The following is a 21,502-nucleotide window of genomic DNA, read 5'->3' as shown; positions in this document are numbered from 1 at the left end:
AATGTATGACGGTCGTCCTTTCCGCGAGGATTCGGCGCCAGGACTCGATATAGCCACGGCGCGATTGCACGGCGAAACCGTAAAAAAGAAAAAACGTTTCGATCCGGTAATCGCGCGCGCCGCGAACGACTATGTCAAATGTGCAGCGCTCCGCCACTCCCAATAACTCCCATACTACCCGCCATCCGGAGTGGATTCCCCGCGACCTTAAAAGCGCACGATCGATTTCGCAGACGGTGGTATTCCGCTCCGTCTAGACCATCGCCGGCAGACCGTTGCCAGACCGGCGCCAGCCTCTCCGTTCTTCTCGTTTTCTGGAACGAATATCGATCTCGCGGTTTCCGCACACGTGTACGTTACTGATATATCTCAGTCGTTAGGCTATACCACTTGCGGAGAACATAAAGATAAGGATTAGGGAAAAACGATCTTTTTACACTTGGAGCAATCGCACACGTGCACGGGAATAGAAAAAAAAAGGACATTTGTATTATCGAAACATTTAAAATCTTCTTTATTGACGCTTCTTTACTAACGATCGATGGAAATAGAATTGAAAACTTCTGCTATAGTAATATGTGTGAACGTGATCACATGTCGGCTGTACTCCACTTATAGGCATCTTCCTGTAACGCTACTTTTGCGTTTTGTGATTCGAACCACTTCTTCTCGTATCCGTTACTTCTATCGACCCCGTCCCATCGATGACCGGGCTTAATACCGAATCGATTTGGCGCGTACGAACCGTGATATTGCGGCGGATCTACAATTGAAATGATTAAATGACAATTTCTTTTTAGATATACGATAGGAAGAGAAGTGTAAAGTCCCTATCGATCTATATACCTGGCTTTCTTTTTCCCTCTTTTATCTGTTTTTGTTTTAAATACTCCTCCATAGGATCAAATTCCCTCATTCTTTCTCTCAATTGTTTCTCTAGATCTTCGTCGTCTGCGTATCTCGCCAAAGGTTTATTCATCTCGTACAAGTCATTTTTTAATTTTTCCTCGTGATCCACCACTTGTTTCAAGCTAGAATAAAACATGGACATCTATTATCACGGACGTATATTAGCACGAGAAGAAAAAAAGAATTTACCAGAAAAGTAAAAACGAAATAGAGATAAAAGAAAAATCGCTCACCCTTTTCCCCATTTAGCGTATTTCTCATTTATCTCTCGTTGCTTCTTTTCCTCTTCTCGTTTTTCCGCTGCTTCTGCTTCTAAATTGCGCTTTCTTCCCGTTTTGTCACGCACAATCGTAGCTTGTCCTTCTCCGGTGATCTCTTTACTTAGCTGAAAAAAAAAAAAACAATTCGCTAACTTATATTATCTATATCCTCCAAGGATAAATAACGATTTCTATAAATATAACTTTATATTATAGAGAACATTACCTTTTTGAAGTGCTCTGCCTCTTGCCGTTTAATGGCTTCAGTTTCTTCTCGCAATGCTTTCGCAGCTTGGAATCCTGCTGTTTTTCCGTCTAATGTCCTTGTCGCTCGACTATCATCATTTTTTGAATGACTTTCCGTGTGTCCACGTTCGGACTCGTCTGTTTCCTCGTCCCAACGCGACTTTTTCCTTTTTTCCCGTGTATCTGAGTACGGTCGAGAGTCACGATTTCTATCTTCATGTTTCTTCTCCCGTTTATCTCTGCTTGACCTGCCAAAAGAGATTATATTTATCACCTTAATTCATATGGCGACAGAATATATAATATTTGATCATAATAATCTTCATCGGATATCTGACGTAAAAATTACCTTGGTACATCTTGTCCACTTGATCTGGATGAACTTTTTTTATCGTGATAATCGTGCCTTCTATCGCCTCTACGCGAATTGGAACGTGGCGAATTATCTCTCCCAGACCGGTGTTCGTTATGCCGAGATCTACTTAAATCCGAATCTCTACTCTTCGTATTCTTTCTGCTTTCATACAAATTTGTATCTAGATTGTGCTTGCGATTTTTTCTAGGTGGACTAAAATCCGAATCACTGTCTCTGTTACCTGAACTTCGGTAGCTTCGTCCAGATATACTGCGAGCCGAATGTTTCGTATTTCTAGGTGGACTTAAATCTGAGTCATGATTTTTAGGTTTCCTGGGCGGACTCAAGTCAAAATCATTATTTCTGGATTGTCGAGGTGGACTCAAATCTGAATCATAATTTTTCGATTGTCTGGGTGGACTCAGGTCTGAATCATCGTCATTTTTAGGTCGTCTGCGTGAGTCGATGTGTTTATCCTTCGAATGCGTAGGTCTAGGTGGACTCAAATCTGAATCATCGTCATTTTTAGATCGTCCGCGTGAGTCGATGTGTTTATCCTTCGAATGCGTAGGTCTAGGTGGACTCAGATCAGAACTGTCATCTTTTGATCGTTCATCTGGATTCACATCCGCACGTTTATTCTTAGAACGCTTAGATCTAAGTGGACTCAGATCTGAACCATCATCTTTAGATCGTCCTGGACTTGAAGCCATACGTTTATTTTTAGAACGCTTAGCTCTAGGTGGACTCAAATCGAGATTATCATTGATCCGCTTGGCATTTGTCTCGTTAAGATTTCTTGTTTCTTTATCGACAGGACGATTAATAATAGTTAAATCACCTTCGTCGTTCTCGGTTATAATTTTCCACCTTCTCTTATCGGTAAAATCGACCGGCCCACGTTCATCAACTATACCAGCAATTTGAGGAGCGTCTTCTCCCGCTAAAAGGATATCGAATTCACCTTCTTCAATGGGTCTCATATTCCTCAAGTCTATATCGTCATCTATAATTTTCACTCTGCAAAAATACGTCCACCCGTTTCACGATCAGGTCAGAAATCCCCCTTTCCAAAAAATATTTTATAAAGACGAAGAAAGCTGTGGTGAAATTAAGAGATCTTAGTTTCAAAATTAGATGTTGAAATAATTGTGCAAATATTAGTCGCTATGTACGTAAGTTAATCTGAACAAAAAATATGATAGAAATGTAAGTCCCGAGTAATCAGAAGTTTTCAACATTATTTTTAAAGGTATCGTAAAAATCATGAATAGTCTTATTAAAAAAATTATGTTCAATAATTTCATGTAAAATCATGTAAAAAAAAGTGTAAAAAATGATTCGCGATGATACGAGTGACATAAACGTGTTAACTTTACGTTTACACAGCCTCCGTTTACCGATACTGCATTCCAAAGCATCATGCACAGCTGACAACATAACCTAACTTCGATGCAAAGTATTCATTGCTGAAACGAATTAAAATATTTGTAAATTGGGTCTTACGTTTTCGCTCCCGTCTTATGCTTCTTCTTCTTCTTTTTCTTCTTTTTTTCGTCACCATCGCCCAAGGTATACTTTTTCAAATATTCCTTCTGACTAATTGCTTTATTCTCCATCATAAATTTCTAAACTATGGACAGTTAAAACGCGCGATATAATGAATCGTTAAATTTTCAGTCACCGTGATATAATATAATTCAAGCTATTTTTTTAGCTATCAATAATAAACAACAACAATAAAGTATTATGCTGTACTGTTGACACCTCTAAATCGATAACACGCAACACGCGGCCATACGCAGCACGCAGCACGCAGCACTACGTTGCCCAACGTGGATAACTTCGTTGTTCCTATGGTGTAAATTACTGTAAATAGACAGGTGAAGCATTGCGCATAATGGCGGCAGGTTTGACGGTTGAACCAATCAGGAGGCGACCCGTTTTGTAGGCGCTCACTTTAAAGTGAAATTCGATTATAAGAAATAAAAATGCGTGGATCATGTAAAATTTTAAATATATATTTAATGAAATATAATAAAACCTTAAATTAATTAATTAATTAATGACAATTAAACCTACGTAACCCAACTAAGGCAGGAAAAACGGAATAAATGAATAAACTAATAAACGATTAACTCTTAAGCTGCATACGGCGTCCGAGCCAAAGTGATATCTGCTCGTAACTGTAAAACTTGCAAGCCTGTCAGAAGATATTAAATAAACGATGTTTTTTTAATGGAGAATTCACACCGCGTCCGGCGTTCGACCGATAAATTCTCTATAACTAGAGACCTTATAATTAAGAGTCTGGCCATAAGGCGATTTTGTCAAAATCCTACGAGAGAGAATACACATTCAATACATTCATTATCGCTTTCTCTTTTTTTCTATCTCCTTCTTTGTCTCTTTTCTATCTCTATCTCTATTTGTTTCTCTCGTTTTTGACAAAACTAGCGGAGCAATCAAAACTGGCTGTCTTATGGCAATTGACCACGTCGTCAATTGATTTAAAATAAAAATATCTGATTGGTTAGTTCAGGGGAAAACTCCAGGCACACATCGGGGGCTATTCCAAAGTTATAGATCCTAATAAATTGTCTTTCCGTTATTAAAATAAAAATGCGCCTTTTTTAAAAACTATAAGAAATACCGCATAGGAAAAAAACTATCGCTTTCATCGTTTTTATTGATAATTGCAACTTTTTAACGCAACAGTGAGACTAATGCAATGTATACCATGATTTAAACATTCAATGCCAAAAGCAGCAGTTGATTAAAATACTGCCATTGGCCGAGTATCAGGCAAGTGAGACCAGTCCAGACCGGACTGGATGGGAGGTGGTAGAGAAGCAACCAGGTAGGAAGGTAGGGAGCGAAAGTGAGCGCGTCTCCAAGAATGGGCAAGAAGGTGCGGTGACCACTCTGCGAAACGGTGACAGAAAGTTTCGCGGTGGGCGACGATAGAGTCCGGAGTATCGCTACTCGATCGGTCTTCCCTCGATCGCCTATATCGATCGTAAAAACAAGGCGGAAAACAAAGCGCGTGCCGGAATGTGCCGCCGTTGAGAAAAGCGCGACGATGAGGTGTATCGTGGTATCGTAGCTGGTTGCCAATCGGCCAGCACGCGCGGAAGGAGAGAGAGAGATTGCGAAGGACGGAAAGGGAAGGAGAGCCGCGTGCCATGTTACGAACGTGTTGCTGATGCGATGCAAGCCAGTGATTCTCACCTCGCATCACGAGGTAACGCATGGAAGAAGAAGGCTGCCCCTGCGCGTTCCTCGACGTGTATTCAGTGAGCGTGAAGCCGCGGTGACGTAAACGTGCCCGCACGAACCGTCCTTCTCCGTCCGCGAACACATAACGAGGCAGCATTTCCCAATTTCGTCGGCGAGATGACGAGGAAACTCAGCAAGTTCTTGATACTTTTCGATAACACGAATCTACTGTACTTTCCTGGCCACTTCTTGTCCGGCCGTGTTCTCATAGAGCTGGACGATGAAGCTTAGTAAGTAGTGCCTTATAAAAAGTCAAAGAAGGTATCGAGTTCATGGTCGAAATAATTATTTTGCGCGTAAAGAAGTGTATACGTTAAAGGAAAAAAAAAAATTTTTTTTTACTGTGATAGAGAGCTAGATTTATGTATAGATACGCGGTAAATTTAATAAGTAACACAAGTTTAATAATGTGGGGTACGTTACCGTAGCGTCTCGGGACTTCATTTCCATGTTGTGGGAGAAGGTGTAGTCCGGGTACGCAGTCAACGTGCCGAGAGAGTTTACGACAAAGAGAATTACATCGATTTTCGCATGCGGCTGTTGGGTGAACCAGGTGAATTTATTACTTCGGATTACATTGCGTTTACGCAATTTGATGATTATATTTTTTAACGTTTTAAACTACGTTTCTGTCTTTAAGTGGCGCGCTTAAATAAATTATGTATATATACTGTACGATAATAGCTTGACAAAAGTTTTCTCTATAATAATTCGCAATGACATAATTAAAAATATGACATCTTGACATCTCTTTAACTTAATTAAAATTTAAATTTAAATTTAAATTTTAAAAAATAAAATTAATATTTGTATGCTTTTTTTAATTGTAAAACGCGATTTTTAATAGGCGAAGGACCATCATTGCTCTCTCCCGGAATACATAGCTTTCCCTTCAAATTGGGGTTACCATTAGGTCTACCATCTACTTTTCTCGGAAAACACGGATGGGTGCAATATTATTGTAAAGCGGCTCTTCGCGAGCCGGGTGGACTTACTCACAAAAATCAACAGGTCTTCATCGTCATGAATCCGATCGACTTAAATCTGGAACCGCCGATATTAGCGGTGAGCGTTTGCATTATGATAATCGACAGATTAATATGTCTGTAGATATAATTTATCAGCGGGTGTTTTAAATTTGTCGACTCACCGACAGTCAGCAATTTCACTAAAAAATAACTATTACGAATAAGCAGTTTCCTAGATAAACATCTTCACATAACCGATTCAGACCAAAGAAAGTGTTTCGCGCGTGCAATTAAATGAGTACCCAGCGTTCATTACCATAACCGAGACCCGAATACTGGTCATCGACCTGTATGGAAAGCGTTGCAAATATCTTGACGTTGCAAAATAAAGAATTTAAGGAGATTATATATTCGACATTTGATACAGATGAATTTAAGACTCGATAAAAAAAAAAACGCGAAGCATTCCAATTGCGCGATATTTGTATTGTGTTCTGCGCCAGTTGCAACATAACGATACTCGCCAGATCGTGATGGAATCACCGCCCATATACTCTGGCAGCGATGCATTTGCATCTCTAGAAAAACGCATGAGAAAATTTTCGCGTTGGCGGACAGCATTCAATCGTGACGATCATTATTCAATCGCAGATAGATAAATATCGCTCGGTGAATATTGGCGATCGGTAATTTTTGACGCACCCTGTTTTCTGAAATATCGTTTAATTTTGATTTTGAAAATTTAACTCGAACCATTTGAAAGCGATTGTTTGAGTACAAATAAAACCGCCTTCGTGATTGAACAGCAACCTGCGAGGCAGGAGATCGAACAGCGCGTGGGTGTCTCTTGCGTATCGGGTGGTCCTGTATTCTGCAGAGTGAGTCTGGATCGGGGTGGATACGTACCTGGGGAAACAATTGGTATTTCTGCGACTGTCAGCAATCGCAGCAAGGTACATTGTAACTAACGCACACAATAGATGTAATTTCGACGCTTTTGATAAGTACAGTCGCGGCGTCAAAGTACGAAGAACAATTTGAGAATTCGAATTAACAGGTGACGATGAAGTCGACCAAGGCGTCACTCACCGAAACGATACAGTACCTGTGTCGGGGTAAAGTACTCGCCAGCGAGACTCGCGAGCTGGCTAGCGTTTCTAGGGGGAAGATTCGGCCGGGTGAGGGCGAGGAGTGGCTAAACGAACAAATGTACGTTCCTCCCTTGCCGCCGACGAATCTGAGAGGGTGCCACTTGATCAACGTTCTTTACCACGTTTATGTGAGTGCCAAACAAAGATGTATATATTTTATTTTCAAGCGTGACGCAATTGCGTCAGAATCGTCGCAAACGCGTTGGAACTCTTGAAATTTATCTCGCACAATTAACATTTCCCCGCAGTTCGTCATAAGCCCGAAGAGTTTGGACAAAGAAATCAAGTTACAAATACCGATCGTGCTGGCCACGTACCCCCTGAGGCCGGAGGGTGCACCAGCTGGTACGGCGCCATCCAAACGGGGGGCCCATTACCCATCGACGCTACCCATCTTCCGACCTTGGCTCGACGACAAGGCCTTCGAAATACAAGAGTGAAAGCTTAACATTACGTATCTATTATTGGATTATTACAAAATTAGTGCCTTTGTAAAAAGGTACTAATTTTCTATGATCATAGAAAATTATGACCGCAGCTGCGCCCGTGAGCTTACGATTATTCCGCCAAAAATCCTCACCGATTCTGGTATTGCTAGTCACAGCAACGCTCGTATAAAATTTCGAAGAATCGATGGCGATCTTTGAAAATACCGTATCTGGTGCAATTATATGTAGCTGCTAAAAAAAATTTAATGTGCATTAAATCTTACAAATACTGACAATACGCTAATCGCTAATTGCGTTCATGATGAAACAGATGTATAAATTGTATAATATTGTATAATATAAAATAATTGAATAACATCTTCTACACAAAATATGCGGAAAACAAGTATAAAGATAGGACGAACTAAAATATATTTATAAGGAAAGAATATATGTGTATAAATTTGGAAAAATCGTTTAATGACAGAAAAATGTATTTTAAAAAACATTCAATTATCCATCTCTCCTTTCAATTTCGCCAAAACTTGATCTGTTGTAATTCCCGACACTACAACTATCTTTTGCCGACTTCGAGATCCCTGAAAAAAAAAAGAAAAGTTTAAAATATATACGAGCTAGTGAACTGGAGTAAGTTAACTGGGACACTAACCCGGTCTAAGGATACATCGGATTTTCTCACTCCAAAAATCGAAGCTAGATATTTGACGAGTTCGGCATTAGCTTCGCCTTCCGTTGGCGGAGCGGAGATTGCAATGCCTACTGCTTCGTCGGAAATATCTATGGATATTCATTTCTTTAATAAAAATTATGCGATTCCGTCAATAAAATTCTTTCCCTTCTTTTATAAAGAATACACGATAACGCTAGAAGCGCTTTTTTATAATAAAAAGAAAATTTATTGAACGACATTTCTTATTACCGGTTACATTGTTACATTTCGCTCCGGGTTTAGCCTGAATTTTAATCGACACATTTCCGTCTTTATTTAAGACCACAGGTCCCGTAGATGGAACCTGCAAAACAATGCATTAATAGAGGCAATTTCTCGACACACTTGGCGTGTAAAAGCGCGGGCAAGCAATCAACGTCCCGTTGGGTATCTATTATTATTCCCGGAAAAGCGAGAGGTTGAGTGATCACCGCATAAATTACGCGTTGTTTCTTAGCATAGTAGATTCTTGTTGTTTTCTTGTGTGCAAGAACCATAAGTCTTTATTAGCATCACATTTAGCAAGATGAATTAAATATATGTACACGCTTCTCGCTGAAAAGTTGCCTCGGCATTTCAATATAAAAAATTTTTATGGCCCTCGGTATCCACCATTGAAATATTAGGTCGAAAGATATTTATTTTTGGAGTAATATGCATAATCTGTAATGATTCCCGTCTCATCATCCTGCGTACAGGATACGACAATATTAAAGATCAACCCAGGAACAGGCGCCTGACCTTTTTTGCATATAATCACCTGGAGTAATATTTACACTCCATTTAAAAGTCATTGTTATTAATTACATATTGCATATTTCTTATTGTTCTATAATTTATTAATATTCGACGACAATATGTACATAGATTTACTCAATATTTTCTGAAAAAAGTGAGGAAACGAAAAGAATATTTAAAAATGGAAGAAGCACATTAAAATTACTGTGACGCGTGAGCTTTATTTTTTTTTATACTGGGATGTAAAAATTACTCCAGGCGCCCGTTCCCGAATTAAATGAGAGGTGAGATCTTTCAACGTGCCGCATTCTGCCGCGCTTATTGCCACGTGCTAAATGACAGATGCCACAATTCCATCCACGTGCAATAATAAGGCCTGTTCATTTTTGCTCTTTTTCTTTTCACGTTGGAAAGAAAGAGAGAAAAGATGAACTGTGCGAGAAGTCTGCGCAACAAATTCGCAATCGCGGTGACGACGAGAACCAGTCGCGGTGACGACGAGAACCAGTCGTATAGTTGGCAGACGTGGCTAGTCACTTCCACCGAAACGGAGCGGCCGGAGATAGTAAAGTGTACATAACAGAAAATGTCACGTTTTTTTCGCGATAGGTGATCGAGCATCCGCGGCGAGCGAGGAATCGGTAAGTGCAGTCATCAAGACGATCACTCACATCGGTGCTCGCCGTCTTCGGCGCCTTCGCGCTCTTCGTGGACCGCTGTTTCGACATCTCACGCGTGACGATTAAATACCCGCAGCCGCTTTTAAACCGCGTAAACATGTGCTCCCCGCGAAACCGCTTTATCCGTCCGCTCTCGCGAGATTAAAAATACACACACGCGCGCGATTCTTTTCGTACTATTACGGCCTTGGAATGTCGATTATTTTGATGTCTCTTAACCTGGATCTTAATAGTTTACACAGTGATTCCGCGCATGTCTACTGCCAACTCAAATATAGTAAACAGTATAGTAACAATATAGTATCGTGAAACACGTGCCCACTATTTTCGAATGCAAGAAAAATACGATAGTACAAATCAAACTCAAACTCGCGAATAACAATCAAGATTTACATATCACAGGTCAATATGCCGAAGAAATTTGTGGGTGAGAACAGCAAGGCGGTTGCCGCCCGAGCTAGAAAAGCTGCGGCCAAAGAAGCCGAGAGTGTAAAAAAGGCGAAGGAAGCGGAAGACAGAGAATGGGAGGATAATAATAAACAAGTATTGAAGAAGAAACAGAAGCAAGTACGCATCTATAATTAATATTAACGTAACATTGAACATCAAAAAGACAGCCGCAGTATTCGGAACGAGAGCCGTAATGCACATTTTATTATATGCAGGAAGAAGTCGAGAAGAAACGTCAACAGCAATTAGAAAAGAAGGCGGAGGCGAAAGCTTTGCTCGAACAGGAAATGTCAACTATAAAAGTCGGTGGTAAGCAGCCAGCCTCGAAAATTACTAGAGCCGAAATCGTTTCTGTCACTGAGAAACGAAATCAAGTGGCTATGAAGAAGAAAGAGGATGAGAAGCCGATCGAGGAGAATTTTAACAGATTGATTTTGGAAGGTGAAACGGCTCACAGTATAGACGAGGCTATATCTGTTTTGAGGTAATTACGTTCAAGACATTAGAGGGCAATTTGTGTAAAATCTATGTGCGATTACAGGCTGTACAATTAAGTTCTGAAAAATGTCGACATTTTATATTCCTAAGAATACAACAGTTATATTTCATTCCTTTCGTTATCTCGATTTATTATCATTTCTTTTTTAGCTCAAAGGATCCCGAACTTGATCGACACCCGGAGAAACGGATGAAAGCCGCATACGCGAGCTTCGAGGAACGAATGATGCCGATGATTAAAGAACAAAATCCTACTTTGAGATTGAGTCAGTTGAAGCAAATACTTAGAAAAGAATGGATGAAGTCGGCTGAAAATCCGCTTAATCAAACGTTACTGAATCGCTGACGATCACCATGATATCAAACGCGACACATACTTGCACATCATTGACTGATTATTTAATTTTGTTAAAATAAATAAATGACATTGCAACACTGCGATGTAATCATCTGTATACAATTTTATTTGTAAAACATATAACTTATATTAAAAAGTACTGTATATGAAAAATAACGATATATAAATCATCTTTGGTAAAATCTATATGCTGTTCCATAGCCTCTGTTCAGTATTTGCTGGATCACTTTGAATAACTTTTTTATCTGATACGAGAGAGCGAAATAAATTTTGAATTAAAATTATTTTAAATGAAAAGACATAAATGTTTCGTATATTTTATGTCTTCAGTTCACTTGGGATATTTATATTGAAAAAGTTCTCTCAGGCATACTAAAGATTCAAGTTTAAAACAGAATTAAATAAAGATATTCTTACTTGACGGTACATATTGAGTAAAAGACAAAATTTTTAAATATATAAAAGCTATTTTAAGTGATCTAGACAAATGAGACATTTTGTATTTATTTTATCTGTACATTTTTTCTGTATATCTCTGTATAAAACTTGGCACATTTTTACGAGGCCACACGAACTTCATTGATTTATCGTATCGTTCGACCGAATTGAGTCTTCTTGAATTATAAAGTATCTTATTTTTTAGTTAAATATTATATCTGACTGATAATTACGTTAAATATTATATCCGACTGATAATTAAACTAATTGCTAAGCAGTTTGTTAATCGCTTGAATCAATTTCGATATAATACAGCATTCTAGACATTATTTCTAGAATCAGGATGTTACTACTGCCATTTTTTGTTCTTCCACAAATCTATAAAACAGTGTATCGTGTGATTCAGTTGTTGGGGACATTCAGTCATTGGACTATGACCAGCCATTGGGATAGCTTCGAGGAAAGCCTTCACCATTGTCTAAAAAGTTCGAATTAAAATCATTAGATCTTGTTTTTTGAAAAAAGTTATCTAGTTATAGATATATAGTTTTAGATGACATATATAATCTTTAATTGGATGATCGGTCATGATATAAACTTACCCTTTCCATTTGACACTCTTGTACTAGCGATACTTTGTTATCTCTTAGTCCATGCACTAGAAGCGTAGGTGTACATATCTTCCTGTGGAAGGCATAGTCACCCTGCGGCCAGTTCATGCCTTTCAATACGTATTTCATGTGCGAGGGCCATTGCTCTATCGATTCTTGACCGCAATAAGGATGTTGTCGGCCTCGCGCAGAATAGAGAATGTCTCGATGAAGACCGCACATTAGTAGAGGCGCGAGAATCGCCCTGAGACAACAATGACCCGCGCATTCCGCGCTCGGCGGAGCAAGAGGAGTTGGACCGCCGCCCGATATTAGCACGAGCTGATGGATATTGCTATCATATTTACAAGCTAACGCTGTAGCAAAGCTGCATCTGAAATTTATAACATATTAGGATATTCGGATATCAATGTCATTAATAATGCCATGATATAAAAAAATTTAACTTCGTTTACTTTTTACAAAAGTAATCATTCGAGATAAATTATTTAAAACTTTTAAAAGAGTAAAAAAAAAGAAACATTTTACATAGCACGATTTTAAACAAACCGCATCTTACCCGTAATTATGTGCGACTAAGACGCACTTCTCCCCGGGTTTGAAAGCGTAATGATGTAGGACCGCGTCCAAATCCTTGAGCAACTTGCCGAAATGATAATCTCTAGAACGTCCGGGCGCTGAGCTCATTCCGTGCCCGAGCATATCGGGAGCGATACAGGGATAACCGAGGGAAGAGAAATACTGCAGCTGATGCTCGAAGACTTCTGCCGAGGAACCAAAACCGTGTAGGAAAACTATCGTTGGTTTTCTATTCCTTCGAAGCGTCACCGAATCGCGAGGACTTTGTTCAGTATTTTTCTGCGAAGAGATTTCATCGAACTCTATCCATTTCTTGCAATCTTTGAGCTCGATGGGAGGACTTTCCGTTAATTTTACACCGATCTTCGATAGAGTTTCCTCGTTCGGAGACGAATCTCTGCCATTGCTTTGGAATTCCAGGCGTAGTTTCTTGAAATCAGCCTCCGTGTTGACGGTGTCTTCCAGTCGCTCCACTTTCCACTCGGGATCAGTCGGCGATGTCGCAAGTTTAGACGAAGTTAGTACAATATCCTGGGAGTCAGTCCCACGTTCTCCTTCTAATGGAACCGCTTTTTGCGAATTTTTCTCGAGACTATCCTCCTCCGAGTTATTCGTCGAAGGACCTCTTCCCAACTTCTCATCGATGATTCGTAAAAGAGACTGCTCGAAGCTGGGTTCTTGATCAGGTAGCTGAAACTCGATAGTCTCTACGCTATTTATTCCGGAATCCACGCAATCCAATTTTTCCGGAGAAATGTTTTCCGTCGGTATTCCAAGGTACAAACCTGCTATTCCACAAAAAAAAGTACAAAAGTAATGAAAAATGTTATTGCGTGTAAGAAGGATTTCGATATTAATGAAATGAGAGATATAAATAATCTCATTTTCCCTAAATGTATCACTTACTGTGTTTCCTCGCAGAACAATCGAACTCTAGAGAAGCTAGTTCATCCGTCGAACCAACGAAAGCAGGATTCACGTAACCCTCGCCCATTGAAACTTTAGCGAATTGCCTTTTACAGTCATTTTCTGTAGTCCATTGTTCTTGCGTCTTATCCGCTAGGAGACGGGGATTAATATCGATTCGAAAGGAGTCATCTCTGTCCTTCTTCATCGAAATTTTCTCTTTGGATTTATCAGGTTGCGATTTTATCAAATTATTTTTCGTTCGCTGCCAAGAATGTTGAACAGTATTCTTTTCTGCATCAGTTATATGTTTAACGGTGTCGTCAAGCACCTCTTCCAGAAGTGTATTGATATACCTAATAAAATTTATTTTCTACCTTTATAATGCGTCCACCTTCTTAATTTATCAAATAAAATAGAAAGACAAAAAAATAACAGAAAATTCAAAATATTGCGTTTAAAATATATTTATGCGACATTTTATTATTAGAAATATTTCTTTCTTTAGTGATAATTCAGCAGATTTGTTTGGCGTTTTATTTTTATCTACTGTCCTTATTAAATTGACGAACTTACCTTTCCAAATCCTTGACAATTTGTTGCTTCGCGCTGTGTTCAAACGGCTGACGATCCGTCGAAGACACCGTCGTCTCGTTCGCGCGATCGTCAAGTTCCGAGTTGTCCCGTAACTTTTGCAGATTCAGCGAGAGTCGTTGCTCCAGTTCCTCGATGCCGCGCGCGTTTTTCTCGGCCTCGCAGAGGCTCGTTCGGATGCGATTCAATTCCGCGGATATTATTAGCTCTTCGGTGGTGCTCAGCGCGCCGGCGGACTGGCGGAAGGAGCATCTGCAGTTTCCGGACGGATGCGGCCTCCTGGCCCATCGATTGAAGAAATTGTCGTTGACCGACTCCGGCCGGTCGACCGCCGTACTCTCGTAGTACCAGCCGCTCCTCAGGGTCGGCCTGAGAACGCGCAGCGTGCGTCGCGGTGCCACGATAAAGAAATCGCAGTTGGGCAGCTCGATTCTGCCGGGGCTGACTCGGTACCGATTCCTCCAGCACTCGAAAACCTTGCCGTACCAAGGGGACCCCGCCGGGGTCTCCTCTACTTCCGTTGCCATCGTTTCTCCTTCGAGACCCGCGGCCGAATCATAAATACAGCAGCATAGTCGGTTTTCTCGCGACTGCCGTAGCACCGTATTTATATATTTCCTAAGTCGCAGCCTATGAAATAAATATTATCAATATTTAGTGCGTATATTTAGTTCTCTCAATTTTATTTCTCTAAATAAGTCGAGATTTGTATTGTTTTTTCGATGTATTTTCCTTGCAATTTCCCTGCCTGAATTAAGTAAGTAAACAATATCTCTGTTCAACGATTCATTCAATTTTGTGGAAAGTTTCGTATTCAGCCCCACTCTTCTTATGAATTAACAATCATTGATCTTAAGTTAACTGTCAACGAAATTGCTACCAGTTGCTCCAAATACCACTCAATACACTTTGGATTGCTAATGTTATAATTATGGATCGGCGAGTTTTTATTGCGCAAAGAGCGCACTTTCTCGATTTGCAACGCTTTTCCTGCGTGTTCCCCGTATTCGGTAAGATTTCCCCGCGATAAGATTTCCCCGCAAAAAAGAAAAACGAAAGCGTTCTTTCCACGGTCGAATAATTCGAAACGACTTCGAAGGCATATTATTTTCGAAAAGTGAAACTCTAATACACGCACGGATTCCAACTCGTTTCTAAAAACGAGCTTGAGTTACACATTCTGGCGACAATGTAGACTTTGAATAACAGCGAGTGCAAATTACGAGCATAATAATTTCAGCTTACAGAAGGAGTTTAACGAATAGCTAATTGTACATTCTTTTGCAGCGACGTAAGCGTATCCTATCTATCGGAACAATCTTCTAGTTAACCATACCAGGAAAATATAGCGTCAGAGCGTATAATGCGCGTATAATTCAATGATTTCACTTTTTTTCTTAGAAATATATGCTATTAAATATCTATTTCTCGCTTTTTAAACGCTTCAGCGAGAAATAAGACATAACGACTGTCAATTGGAGCGTATTAATCCGATTAGATTGGGTGAATTACCTACGTAGGAGTTTTAAATGAATTTTTACGCAGAATTGTGTTCTTCGAAATTATTGATGACTAACGCATACTTGAATTTCATTCGATTTTGACATTTTAAAAGATATGGGAATCCGCGATTGTTTTCGAAAATATCATCTTGTTCCGAAAGAAAGCGGAAAGAACTCTTACAAATATTGATTCCTAAAGATTAAGGGTGTTCTGCGGAAGTGCAGAAGATTAATTACCTTTTTCAAGCGGAGCAGAGCATGTGCATAACAACATCGCGTACACCAGTCTAACGAGTGATACTTCACGACACTGACAATGAGTATCAAGGTAGCACAAAACGTTCGCTTCGGTTGTCGAGATTCTCGCGAGAGTTTAACAACTGCAGTCTTGCGACGACGTGATGCGCCCGGGCACGATCGCACGCGTCCTGCCGACCACTGTGTTTTCGCCGAGAAGCGTCAACGACACACGCGATGATGATGATGATGATGATGATGGTACGTCAGGACGCGGGCGTCGTCTATCGGAGCTCGCAGTCGCACGGACTCGCGTCGAATGGTACCACCGCGGCGGGGCATCGCGCATTTTTTTTTCGTGGGCGTCTCTCAGCCGGCAAATTAAGTCGGGAAAATTGAGGACGATTAATACTTAAGGCACGCAGCACGTCGGCTTACACGGCAGCCATTGTAAGCCTCGAACACACGGATGGGGCCAGTACGTTCGAGAGAGAGAGAGAGAGGCCTGCGGTCCCCCTACCATCGGTAGGGAAGTCGTTCGTATACAGGGCGTTTAGAAAGTCCGCATCGACCTCACCAACCTGCCTCTAGCTCGCTTGAAAGCACTGTTAAATGGAATGCCTGCGATATGTACATATGTTCGCTAATAACTATATTGTATCTTAGCAATTCGTAATCCTCAAAGTTGCGAATGACATTGTACTTGAGACGTTGTCTAATACTAATATTATTTGACAATGAAAAGTTTGAGTATTGAAGATAGGAGTGCGAGGGAACGAGCGGTCTAATTCCTACTTTGTCGCCACCCTTTGCTAAGCCTTTCGTCAACAGCTTTGTATACGTATCTGGTAGCGGTATTCTCCCTTGAATGGAGACTTCCATGACCGGAAGAGACCTTATAAATTGCGTTAAATCACGTACGTGAACGCAAGCGTGAAAGATTTTATAATCGTACGACCTATTAAAGCGGCTCGTGACGACTGCCACGAATACATGTACAGTAAATAACTGTACTAAGACGCCGGGAGCGAAAAAACGGAGTACATCGAGAAAAATCAAGTTGATAATGCAATTTTCAGCTGCAATCAGGCTGCTCAAATAACAGTTCGTTCCCAAGAGTGCAAGGATAAATTAAAATTCTAAAAGTGTATTTATTCGCGAGCGACTTTATCGATGAGCAACGTAAATAAAGGAAACGATAGGATATGTTTCCTGCTCTATAACCCAGATGATTATGATAAGACCGAGTGTCGCTGACCTATTCGAAGTAGCGATTTCATCATTTCTTCGTTTGCTACCAGGAGATCGATCATCTACCTTCGAAATCTTAAATTCGAAGCTCTAATTAAGACGGTGTATTTACAAAATTATTTAATTTCGTTCGATCGTAATGAAGCGAATGTTCTGCGAGCAACGTGACTCTGCTGTACCATATCGCAATTAGCAAATGTAATTTCTTCGAGCGCGCGTAAAAAAAATTCGCGCGGTAGTACACATACGCGGGATGCGATAATGACACGTTTTGAATACACGTGTTTGCGGAACAAACGAGTTACGAGATAGCGCTCGAGGAATATTACGAGGAAGAAAGGTGCAAGTAGTGAACTCAAGACGCATCTTAGCGCGGACAACTAAAAATAGAGAAGCATTTGAACGGTAATTCGCTCGGAATGCATCGCTGCAAAGTAGAAAAGTCCTTCTATTTGCATTAATAATTTCTTCGTATCGCCGTATCAAACGTTTGTTGAACTATGTTTATTTATGATCGCATCGTGAACATCGTGTCTGCAGGTAGTGCAATATCATTATCGTTACGAAAGTGTGTTTTAGCACTTTGCAACCCCTGCCTTCGTTACGCCGCGCCGCGGCGCCGCGCGTACCGCGGCTCTCAGAGAGGCTGCGGATATAGCGCGGACGACAGCTTCGCGGCGCGGCGCGGCGCGACGCGGCGGCCGGCGTTCCGCGATAAGCAGTGCAAATTTGACGTTGCACTCCGTTGCCAAGAGGCAGATAACAATTTACGCGTTAATATATTAGCCGACGTGCGACGACGTATCTTTACGAGGGCGTGCGGCGCAAACATTTCCAACTAAGACTTTGACAGCGCAAACGCTGTCGGTAATGGTCATTAACCCCGCAGCCCCGGGTACGCGGCTTAAGGTATAAAGGGTTGCGTCGCTCATCCCGCCCGATTACTCCGTTGTGAGAATCTCGGCGCTATGGAAGTGACGCATACGCTCGCCGTGTACCTTCTCGTCGGTTTGAGCACGCTGTTGGTGCACGCCGAGAAGAACGCCGGGGGAGTCACCGAAACAACGATCACCGAGGACCAGCAAAAGGTGTACGACGAATGCCGGAATCCGGACTACAAAAAATACGTCAAGTGTTTAATGAGGCCGAAGAGGCACGGTCATCACACAGGCCACGGAGACGGGCTGCCGGAAACTGGTAGATCAACCAATCGCTATAACAATCGAGATAAACATGGGAATTCGCGTGCCGCTCGGAAGCCTTCGTTCAAACATATTATGCAACTGCAGCTGTTGCACGATTACTTACAGAGATAAACCGTCGTATTAAATTAAAATTACTGGAACTTTTATAACGTAGCAGACGCAGTTGCGCAACGCGGTTGGTCATTAGCGCGGCTTTCAAGTACGGTGGATAAGTATAAGCGATACCGCGACGGCCTTTATTGTTATTCACTTAATTATACTTGGCTATCTACATGCTGTATACTAGCTAAGTGCCGTTCATTTTGTTCGCGTTACAAAGAAAATTGTGCCGTACTGCCGCAGGCGATAAGCAATAAAATTCTGCAGATGCCGCTCACTGTCTGGAAACGTGTCTAAAAAAGTGCGACCATCACTTGGATCACGATTGCGAAAAGAAATGTGGCTACTGCACGAAGAGAACCAGGCATAGACATCAGATCATTACGGAATACGAGACGGAATGCGAATCGGGAAACTGCGGTTCAGCTGACGGCGGGTTAAGGACTACTAACATAACGACGAATATCGGCATTAACAATATCATTAATCCTTTTGGAGGCGTTAATGGTACTGGAATCAATATTTTTGACAATCGTACTGGACCCGGAGGCTGCTGTCGTGAGTTAAAATCTCTATTTATTAATATAAGATCTAATTTATAACTTCTCTAAAATGCGACAAAGAGTATTTTAATAAAATTCGGCTCATTTCCGACAGCGCCCGGTCGTCCTTGCTACCCTGGTACTCCTCCTTGCTACCCTGGTACCCCTGGCACCCCTGGTACTCCTGGTATCCCTGGTATCCCTGGTATCCCTGGTCTCCCTAGTATTCCCGGTATCCCCGGTATCCCCGGTACTGGACTCGTATCATCGATTCCTATAGTACCTCAAATCTCGTTAGTTCCGCAAATTACATACGGAGTAGGAATCGGAACTGCAGGTGGGTGCGCGTACAATCAGTGGCTTTGCATTCAACAAACTGGCGTCCAAGGAGTACAGGTAGACATATTGTATCGAGTCAGAAGTGTATCCTTTGTATATTAAAAGACAATATATAATCGTAGTTTCCAAGTGTGCAGCCTGACTGCTCTGGATGCGGCCATCCTGTCTTGCGTTACAAGTGTGATGTAAATTGTTACGCAACTTACACCAACACAGCAACTAAATCACCTTGTAGGAGCCCGGAATGCGTTGGTGGTGAGCGTTTATTATTAACTCATTAATCAATACCATAAAACTATCATTAATCAATACCAATATCATAAAACTATCATTAATCAATGCCAATTATCATCAATTAATCTGAAATTAAACACGATTTTCTTTTTTGTCCGTAATCAATAGCGTTGACATCTCTACTTTTATTCACGCGCGTTACGCAAACATAATTTTATTTTATATTTTAGGTTCCGCGTAAAAATATCTCGGATCAAGGGCACAACTTTAGGAACGGAGAATATTTTATTGATCGCTCGTATTGTTTATATTTATGCAATCTATAGCTCATGCTAACAGTGGTGGACTCGATCAGAGATTTTGTAGCCGTGAAGTAGCCATAGATTTACCATAAAACAATCCCTCACGTACTATTCGCCGAAATAATTACCTATGTAACGATCAGTTTCGCAACATTAACTTATGAAATAAAGGCAATATTATTTTTCTTTTATAAATATATATATCCTATATTCCGTATCTTATCCTATATACATCCCGTATTTTCCATATCGTATATCTCTAATATTCTAATGATTTGTGTTAGTGTGATTAAATTAATTATCAATTTAATGATATATCGTACTGTTCTAGCTTTAGTTGAGACTGCGTTTTAAGATCGTTAGTAACGATGGGCGTGGTTCGTTAGGGCGAAGAATTGTACATAAAATTCACGCGAATAATATTATTAGGCTACCAAGACCCAATCCTGACCGTAAAGACGTTTTCTCTAATTGATCGTACATCATATCGATCCTGTCTCACTTATTATTGTTCCTTTTATAAAGATCTTGTTTCGATCATGTCCACGTTGAAATATCGTTGGTGAATTATGTTGGTCAGTTGTGATGTAGAAAAGAGTATACTGGTAAGAGCGCGGCCATGTATATATGGTTGCCAATCTCCTGGCGCAATACAAAGACTTTCCGTCGCGATTAAATAATAACGATTAAAATTATTTAGAAATAAATTAAATTATATATTCTTTCTCTTAGCCGAATGTGGAACCATGAGAATCGAAAATCTGTAACAAATATGAAACAGTTTAAAAAAATTGTCTGCATATTTATTATTTCGACATATGGCTGGAAGTAGCGTTAGAATGTGATGTATGTAATGCATGTAAATAAATGAATAGTCGAATTGAAATCACAGACGCAATTGCAAAATTTGTCTTGCGTTATGCGTAACGTATCGGCAACCGTTAGCACGCTGGTCGCCGGCATCGACTGCGTCGCGTGGACAAGCGATGTGCTTTCGAACCCCTACGGACAAGCGAGTGCGAGAAGGCTCCGTCAGGTGTCAAAGCGGGAACAGGTGCTGGAAACGTAGAGCCACAATATTCAGGTGCATCGTAGCGAAAGACTGTGACATTACAACGTTTACGAGAAGGTTGAGCGCAAAACGAACGGAACTGTTTATTTTTTATTCGCATTTTTCATCGTGCGATCAAAGCGGGATGTTGAAAGAGATTTTCTTCGAGACGATCAACGATACGAGAACGAGAAATATTCGAAGTTTTCCATAGAATATTACTTTGACCGATACTCGTGTAGGTAAAAAAAAAATGTTAAATGATTATCTGCTCAGTCTGTTGAGGGAAGTAGGTACACGGTATGAGTAAGTGGCGAGTAATTTAATTTGTTTTTTGTTTCTGTCAGAAACGTATTTAACATTTTTTCTACGAGCCGAAATAACAACTTAAAAGCAATTCGTATTTACGATAATTACTCGATCACTTTATCATTATCGCGTTCGCACGTACTTCGAGAGGAGATTCCAACGCGAGTCCGAGCCGCCCAGACAAAAAATACTTGCAGACGTGAACCTATTACCTGCCTTTCGCAATGCACCAGCTTCGATAAGGTTGGATAGC

General features: G+C 40.7%; 6 protein-coding genes across 9 annotated transcripts in view; 3 read left to right on the top strand and 3 right to left on the bottom strand.

The window, feature by feature from the left end:
- Vdup1 (arrestin family protein Vdup1) overlaps positions 1 to 8,109 on the top strand; it is a 41,211-nt gene extending 33,102 nt beyond the window's left edge. The window contains exons 1-6 of one of the 2 annotated variants that reach the window (XM_071697896.1): positions 4,345 to 5,279; positions 5,478 to 5,602; positions 5,897 to 6,114; positions 6,824 to 6,970; positions 7,075 to 7,296; positions 7,417 to 8,109. In XM_071697896.1, the coding sequence (XP_071553997.1) occupies positions 5,167 to 5,279; positions 5,478 to 5,602; positions 5,897 to 6,114; positions 6,824 to 6,970; positions 7,075 to 7,296; positions 7,417 to 7,608 (1,017 nt within the window). In that variant the 5' untranslated portion in view covers positions 4,345 to 5,166 and the 3' untranslated portion in view covers positions 7,609 to 8,109. Of the gene's footprint in view, positions 1 to 4,344; positions 5,280 to 5,477; positions 5,603 to 5,896; positions 6,115 to 6,823; positions 6,971 to 7,074; positions 7,297 to 7,416 lie in introns of those variants that run through there. The other variant, XM_071697895.1, reaches the window with a different exon arrangement.
- Positions 485 to 3,602, bottom strand: LOC139768056 (uncharacterized). The gene is made up of 6 exons (XM_071697893.1): positions 3,277 to 3,602; positions 1,765 to 2,790; positions 1,396 to 1,663; positions 1,143 to 1,294; positions 847 to 1,031; positions 485 to 763 (listed from the first exon to the last, which is right to left on the bottom strand). The coding sequence occupies exons 1-6, from the start codon at positions 3,390 to 3,392 to the stop codon at positions 591 to 593; spliced, it is 1,920 nt and encodes a 639-aa protein (XP_071553994.1). The 5' UTR covers positions 3,393 to 3,602; the 3' UTR covers positions 485 to 590.
- LOC139768064 (UPF0235 protein C15orf40 homolog) lies at positions 8,056 to 9,970 on the bottom strand. Its single transcript, XM_071697902.1, has 4 exons — positions 9,736 to 9,970; positions 8,537 to 8,630; positions 8,267 to 8,394; positions 8,056 to 8,195 (listed from the first exon to the last, which is right to left on the bottom strand). The coding sequence occupies exons 1-4, from the start codon at positions 9,841 to 9,843 to the stop codon at positions 8,106 to 8,108; spliced, it is 420 nt and encodes a 139-aa protein (XP_071554003.1). The 5' UTR covers positions 9,844 to 9,970; the 3' UTR covers positions 8,056 to 8,105.
- LOC139768061 (coiled-coil domain-containing protein 124) lies at positions 9,550 to 11,236 on the top strand. The gene is made up of 4 exons (XM_071697899.1): positions 9,550 to 9,705; positions 10,147 to 10,311; positions 10,410 to 10,678; positions 10,843 to 11,236. The coding sequence occupies exons 2-4, from the start codon at positions 10,153 to 10,155 to the stop codon at positions 11,036 to 11,038; spliced, it is 624 nt and encodes a 207-aa protein (XP_071554000.1). The 5' UTR covers positions 9,550 to 9,705; positions 10,147 to 10,152; the 3' UTR covers positions 11,039 to 11,236.
- LOC139768055 (uncharacterized) lies at positions 11,136 to 18,281 on the bottom strand. 3 transcript variants are annotated; one of them, XM_071697891.1, is made up of 6 exons: positions 18,167 to 18,281; positions 14,161 to 14,808; positions 13,585 to 13,940; positions 12,659 to 13,466; positions 12,091 to 12,472; positions 11,136 to 11,966 (listed from the first exon to the last, which is right to left on the bottom strand). In XM_071697891.1, the coding sequence occupies exons 2-6, from the start codon at positions 14,703 to 14,705 to the stop codon at positions 11,838 to 11,840; spliced, it is 2,220 nt and encodes a 739-aa protein (XP_071553992.1). In that variant the 5' UTR covers positions 14,706 to 14,808; positions 18,167 to 18,281; the 3' UTR covers positions 11,136 to 11,837. The 3 variants fall into 3 exon arrangements, with proteins under 3 accessions (XP_071553992.1, XP_071553993.1, XP_071553991.1); XM_071697892.1 differs by lacking the exon at positions 18,167 to 18,281 and adding an exon at positions 15,918 to 16,412 and having other exon boundaries at positions 12,659 to 13,463; XM_071697890.1 differs by lacking the exon at positions 18,167 to 18,281 and adding an exon at positions 15,918 to 16,410.
- LOC139768059 (uncharacterized) lies at positions 17,158 to 20,084 on the top strand. Its single transcript, XM_071697897.1, has 5 exons — positions 17,158 to 18,365; positions 18,740 to 19,030; positions 19,130 to 19,410; positions 19,476 to 19,608; positions 19,818 to 20,084. The coding sequence occupies exons 1-5, from the start codon at positions 18,137 to 18,139 to the stop codon at positions 19,826 to 19,828; spliced, it is 945 nt and encodes a 314-aa protein (XP_071553998.1). The 5' UTR covers positions 17,158 to 18,136; the 3' UTR covers positions 19,829 to 20,084.
- The last annotated feature ends 1,418 nt before the right edge of the window (positions 20,085 to 21,502 follow it).

This window comes from Temnothorax nylanderi, unplaced genomic scaffold (genome assembly GCF_030848795.1).
Source record: "Temnothorax nylanderi isolate EJ_2023f unplaced genomic scaffold, tnyl_v1.0 TNYL_tig0013_pilon, whole genome shotgun sequence".
In the NCBI taxonomy this organism is placed as follows: Eukaryota; Metazoa; Arthropoda; class Insecta; order Hymenoptera; family Formicidae; genus Temnothorax; species Temnothorax nylanderi.
This window is presented reverse-complemented; position numbering and strand designations above follow the sequence as displayed.

Bases quoted from the DNA above. Each gene is read 5' to 3' on its own strand.
- LOC139768056 (XM_071697893.1), bottom strand. From the start codon at position 3,392: ATGATGGAGAATAAAGCAATTAGTCAGAAGGAATATTTGAAAAAGTAT. The intron at 1,295-1,395 runs GTAATGTTCTCT...TTTTTTTTTCAG, and splicing joins AGGCAGAGCACTTCAAAAAG to CTAAGTAAAGAGATCACCGG. The intron at 764-846 runs GTATATAGATCG...TTTCAATTGTAG, and splicing joins AGAGGGAAAAAGAAAGCCAG to ATCCGCCGCAATATCACGGT.
- LOC139768064 (XM_071697902.1), bottom strand. From the start codon at position 9,843: ATGTTTACGCGGTTTAAAAGCGGCTGCGGGTATTTAATCGTCACGCGT. The intron at 8,631-9,735 runs GTGAGTGATCGT...ATTGTTTTGCAG, and splicing joins CGAAGACGGCGAGCACCGAT to GTTCCATCTACGGGACCTGT. The intron at 8,196-8,266 runs GTTAGTGTCCCA...TTTTTTTTTCAG, and splicing joins CCGATGTATCCTTAGACCGG to GGATCTCGAAGTCGGCAAAA.
- LOC139768061 (XM_071697899.1), top strand. From the start codon at position 10,153: ATGCCGAAGAAATTTGTGGGTGAGAACAGCAAGGCGGTTGCCGCCCGA. The intron at 10,312-10,409 runs GTACGCATCTAT...TATTATATGCAG, and splicing joins TGAAGAAGAAACAGAAGCAA to GAAGAAGTCGAGAAGAAACG. The intron at 10,679-10,842 runs GTAATTACGTTC...TTTCTTTTTTAG, and splicing joins GAGGCTATATCTGTTTTGAG to CTCAAAGGATCCCGAACTTG.
- LOC139768055 (XM_071697891.1), bottom strand. From the start codon at position 14,705: ATGGCAACGGAAGTAGAGGAGACCCCGGCGGGGTCCCCTTGGTACGGC. The intron at 13,941-14,160 runs GTAAGTTCGTCA...AAATTTTATTAG, and splicing joins ATTGTCAAGGATTTGGAAAG to GTATATCAATACACTTCTGG. The intron at 11,967-12,090 runs GTAAGTTTATAT...CGAACTTTTTAG, and splicing joins AAGAGTGTCAAATGGAAAGG to ACAATGGTGAAGGCTTTCCT.
- LOC139768059 (XM_071697897.1), top strand. From the start codon at position 18,137: ATGGAAGTGACGCATACGCTCGCCGTGTACCTTCTCGTCGGTTTGAGC. The intron at 18,366-18,739 runs GTAGATCAACCA...AAAATTCTGCAG, and splicing joins AGACGGGCTGCCGGAAACTG to ATGCCGCTCACTGTCTGGAA. The intron at 19,411-19,475 runs GTAGACATATTG...ATATAATCGTAG, and splicing joins CTGGCGTCCAAGGAGTACAG to TTTCCAAGTGTGCAGCCTGA.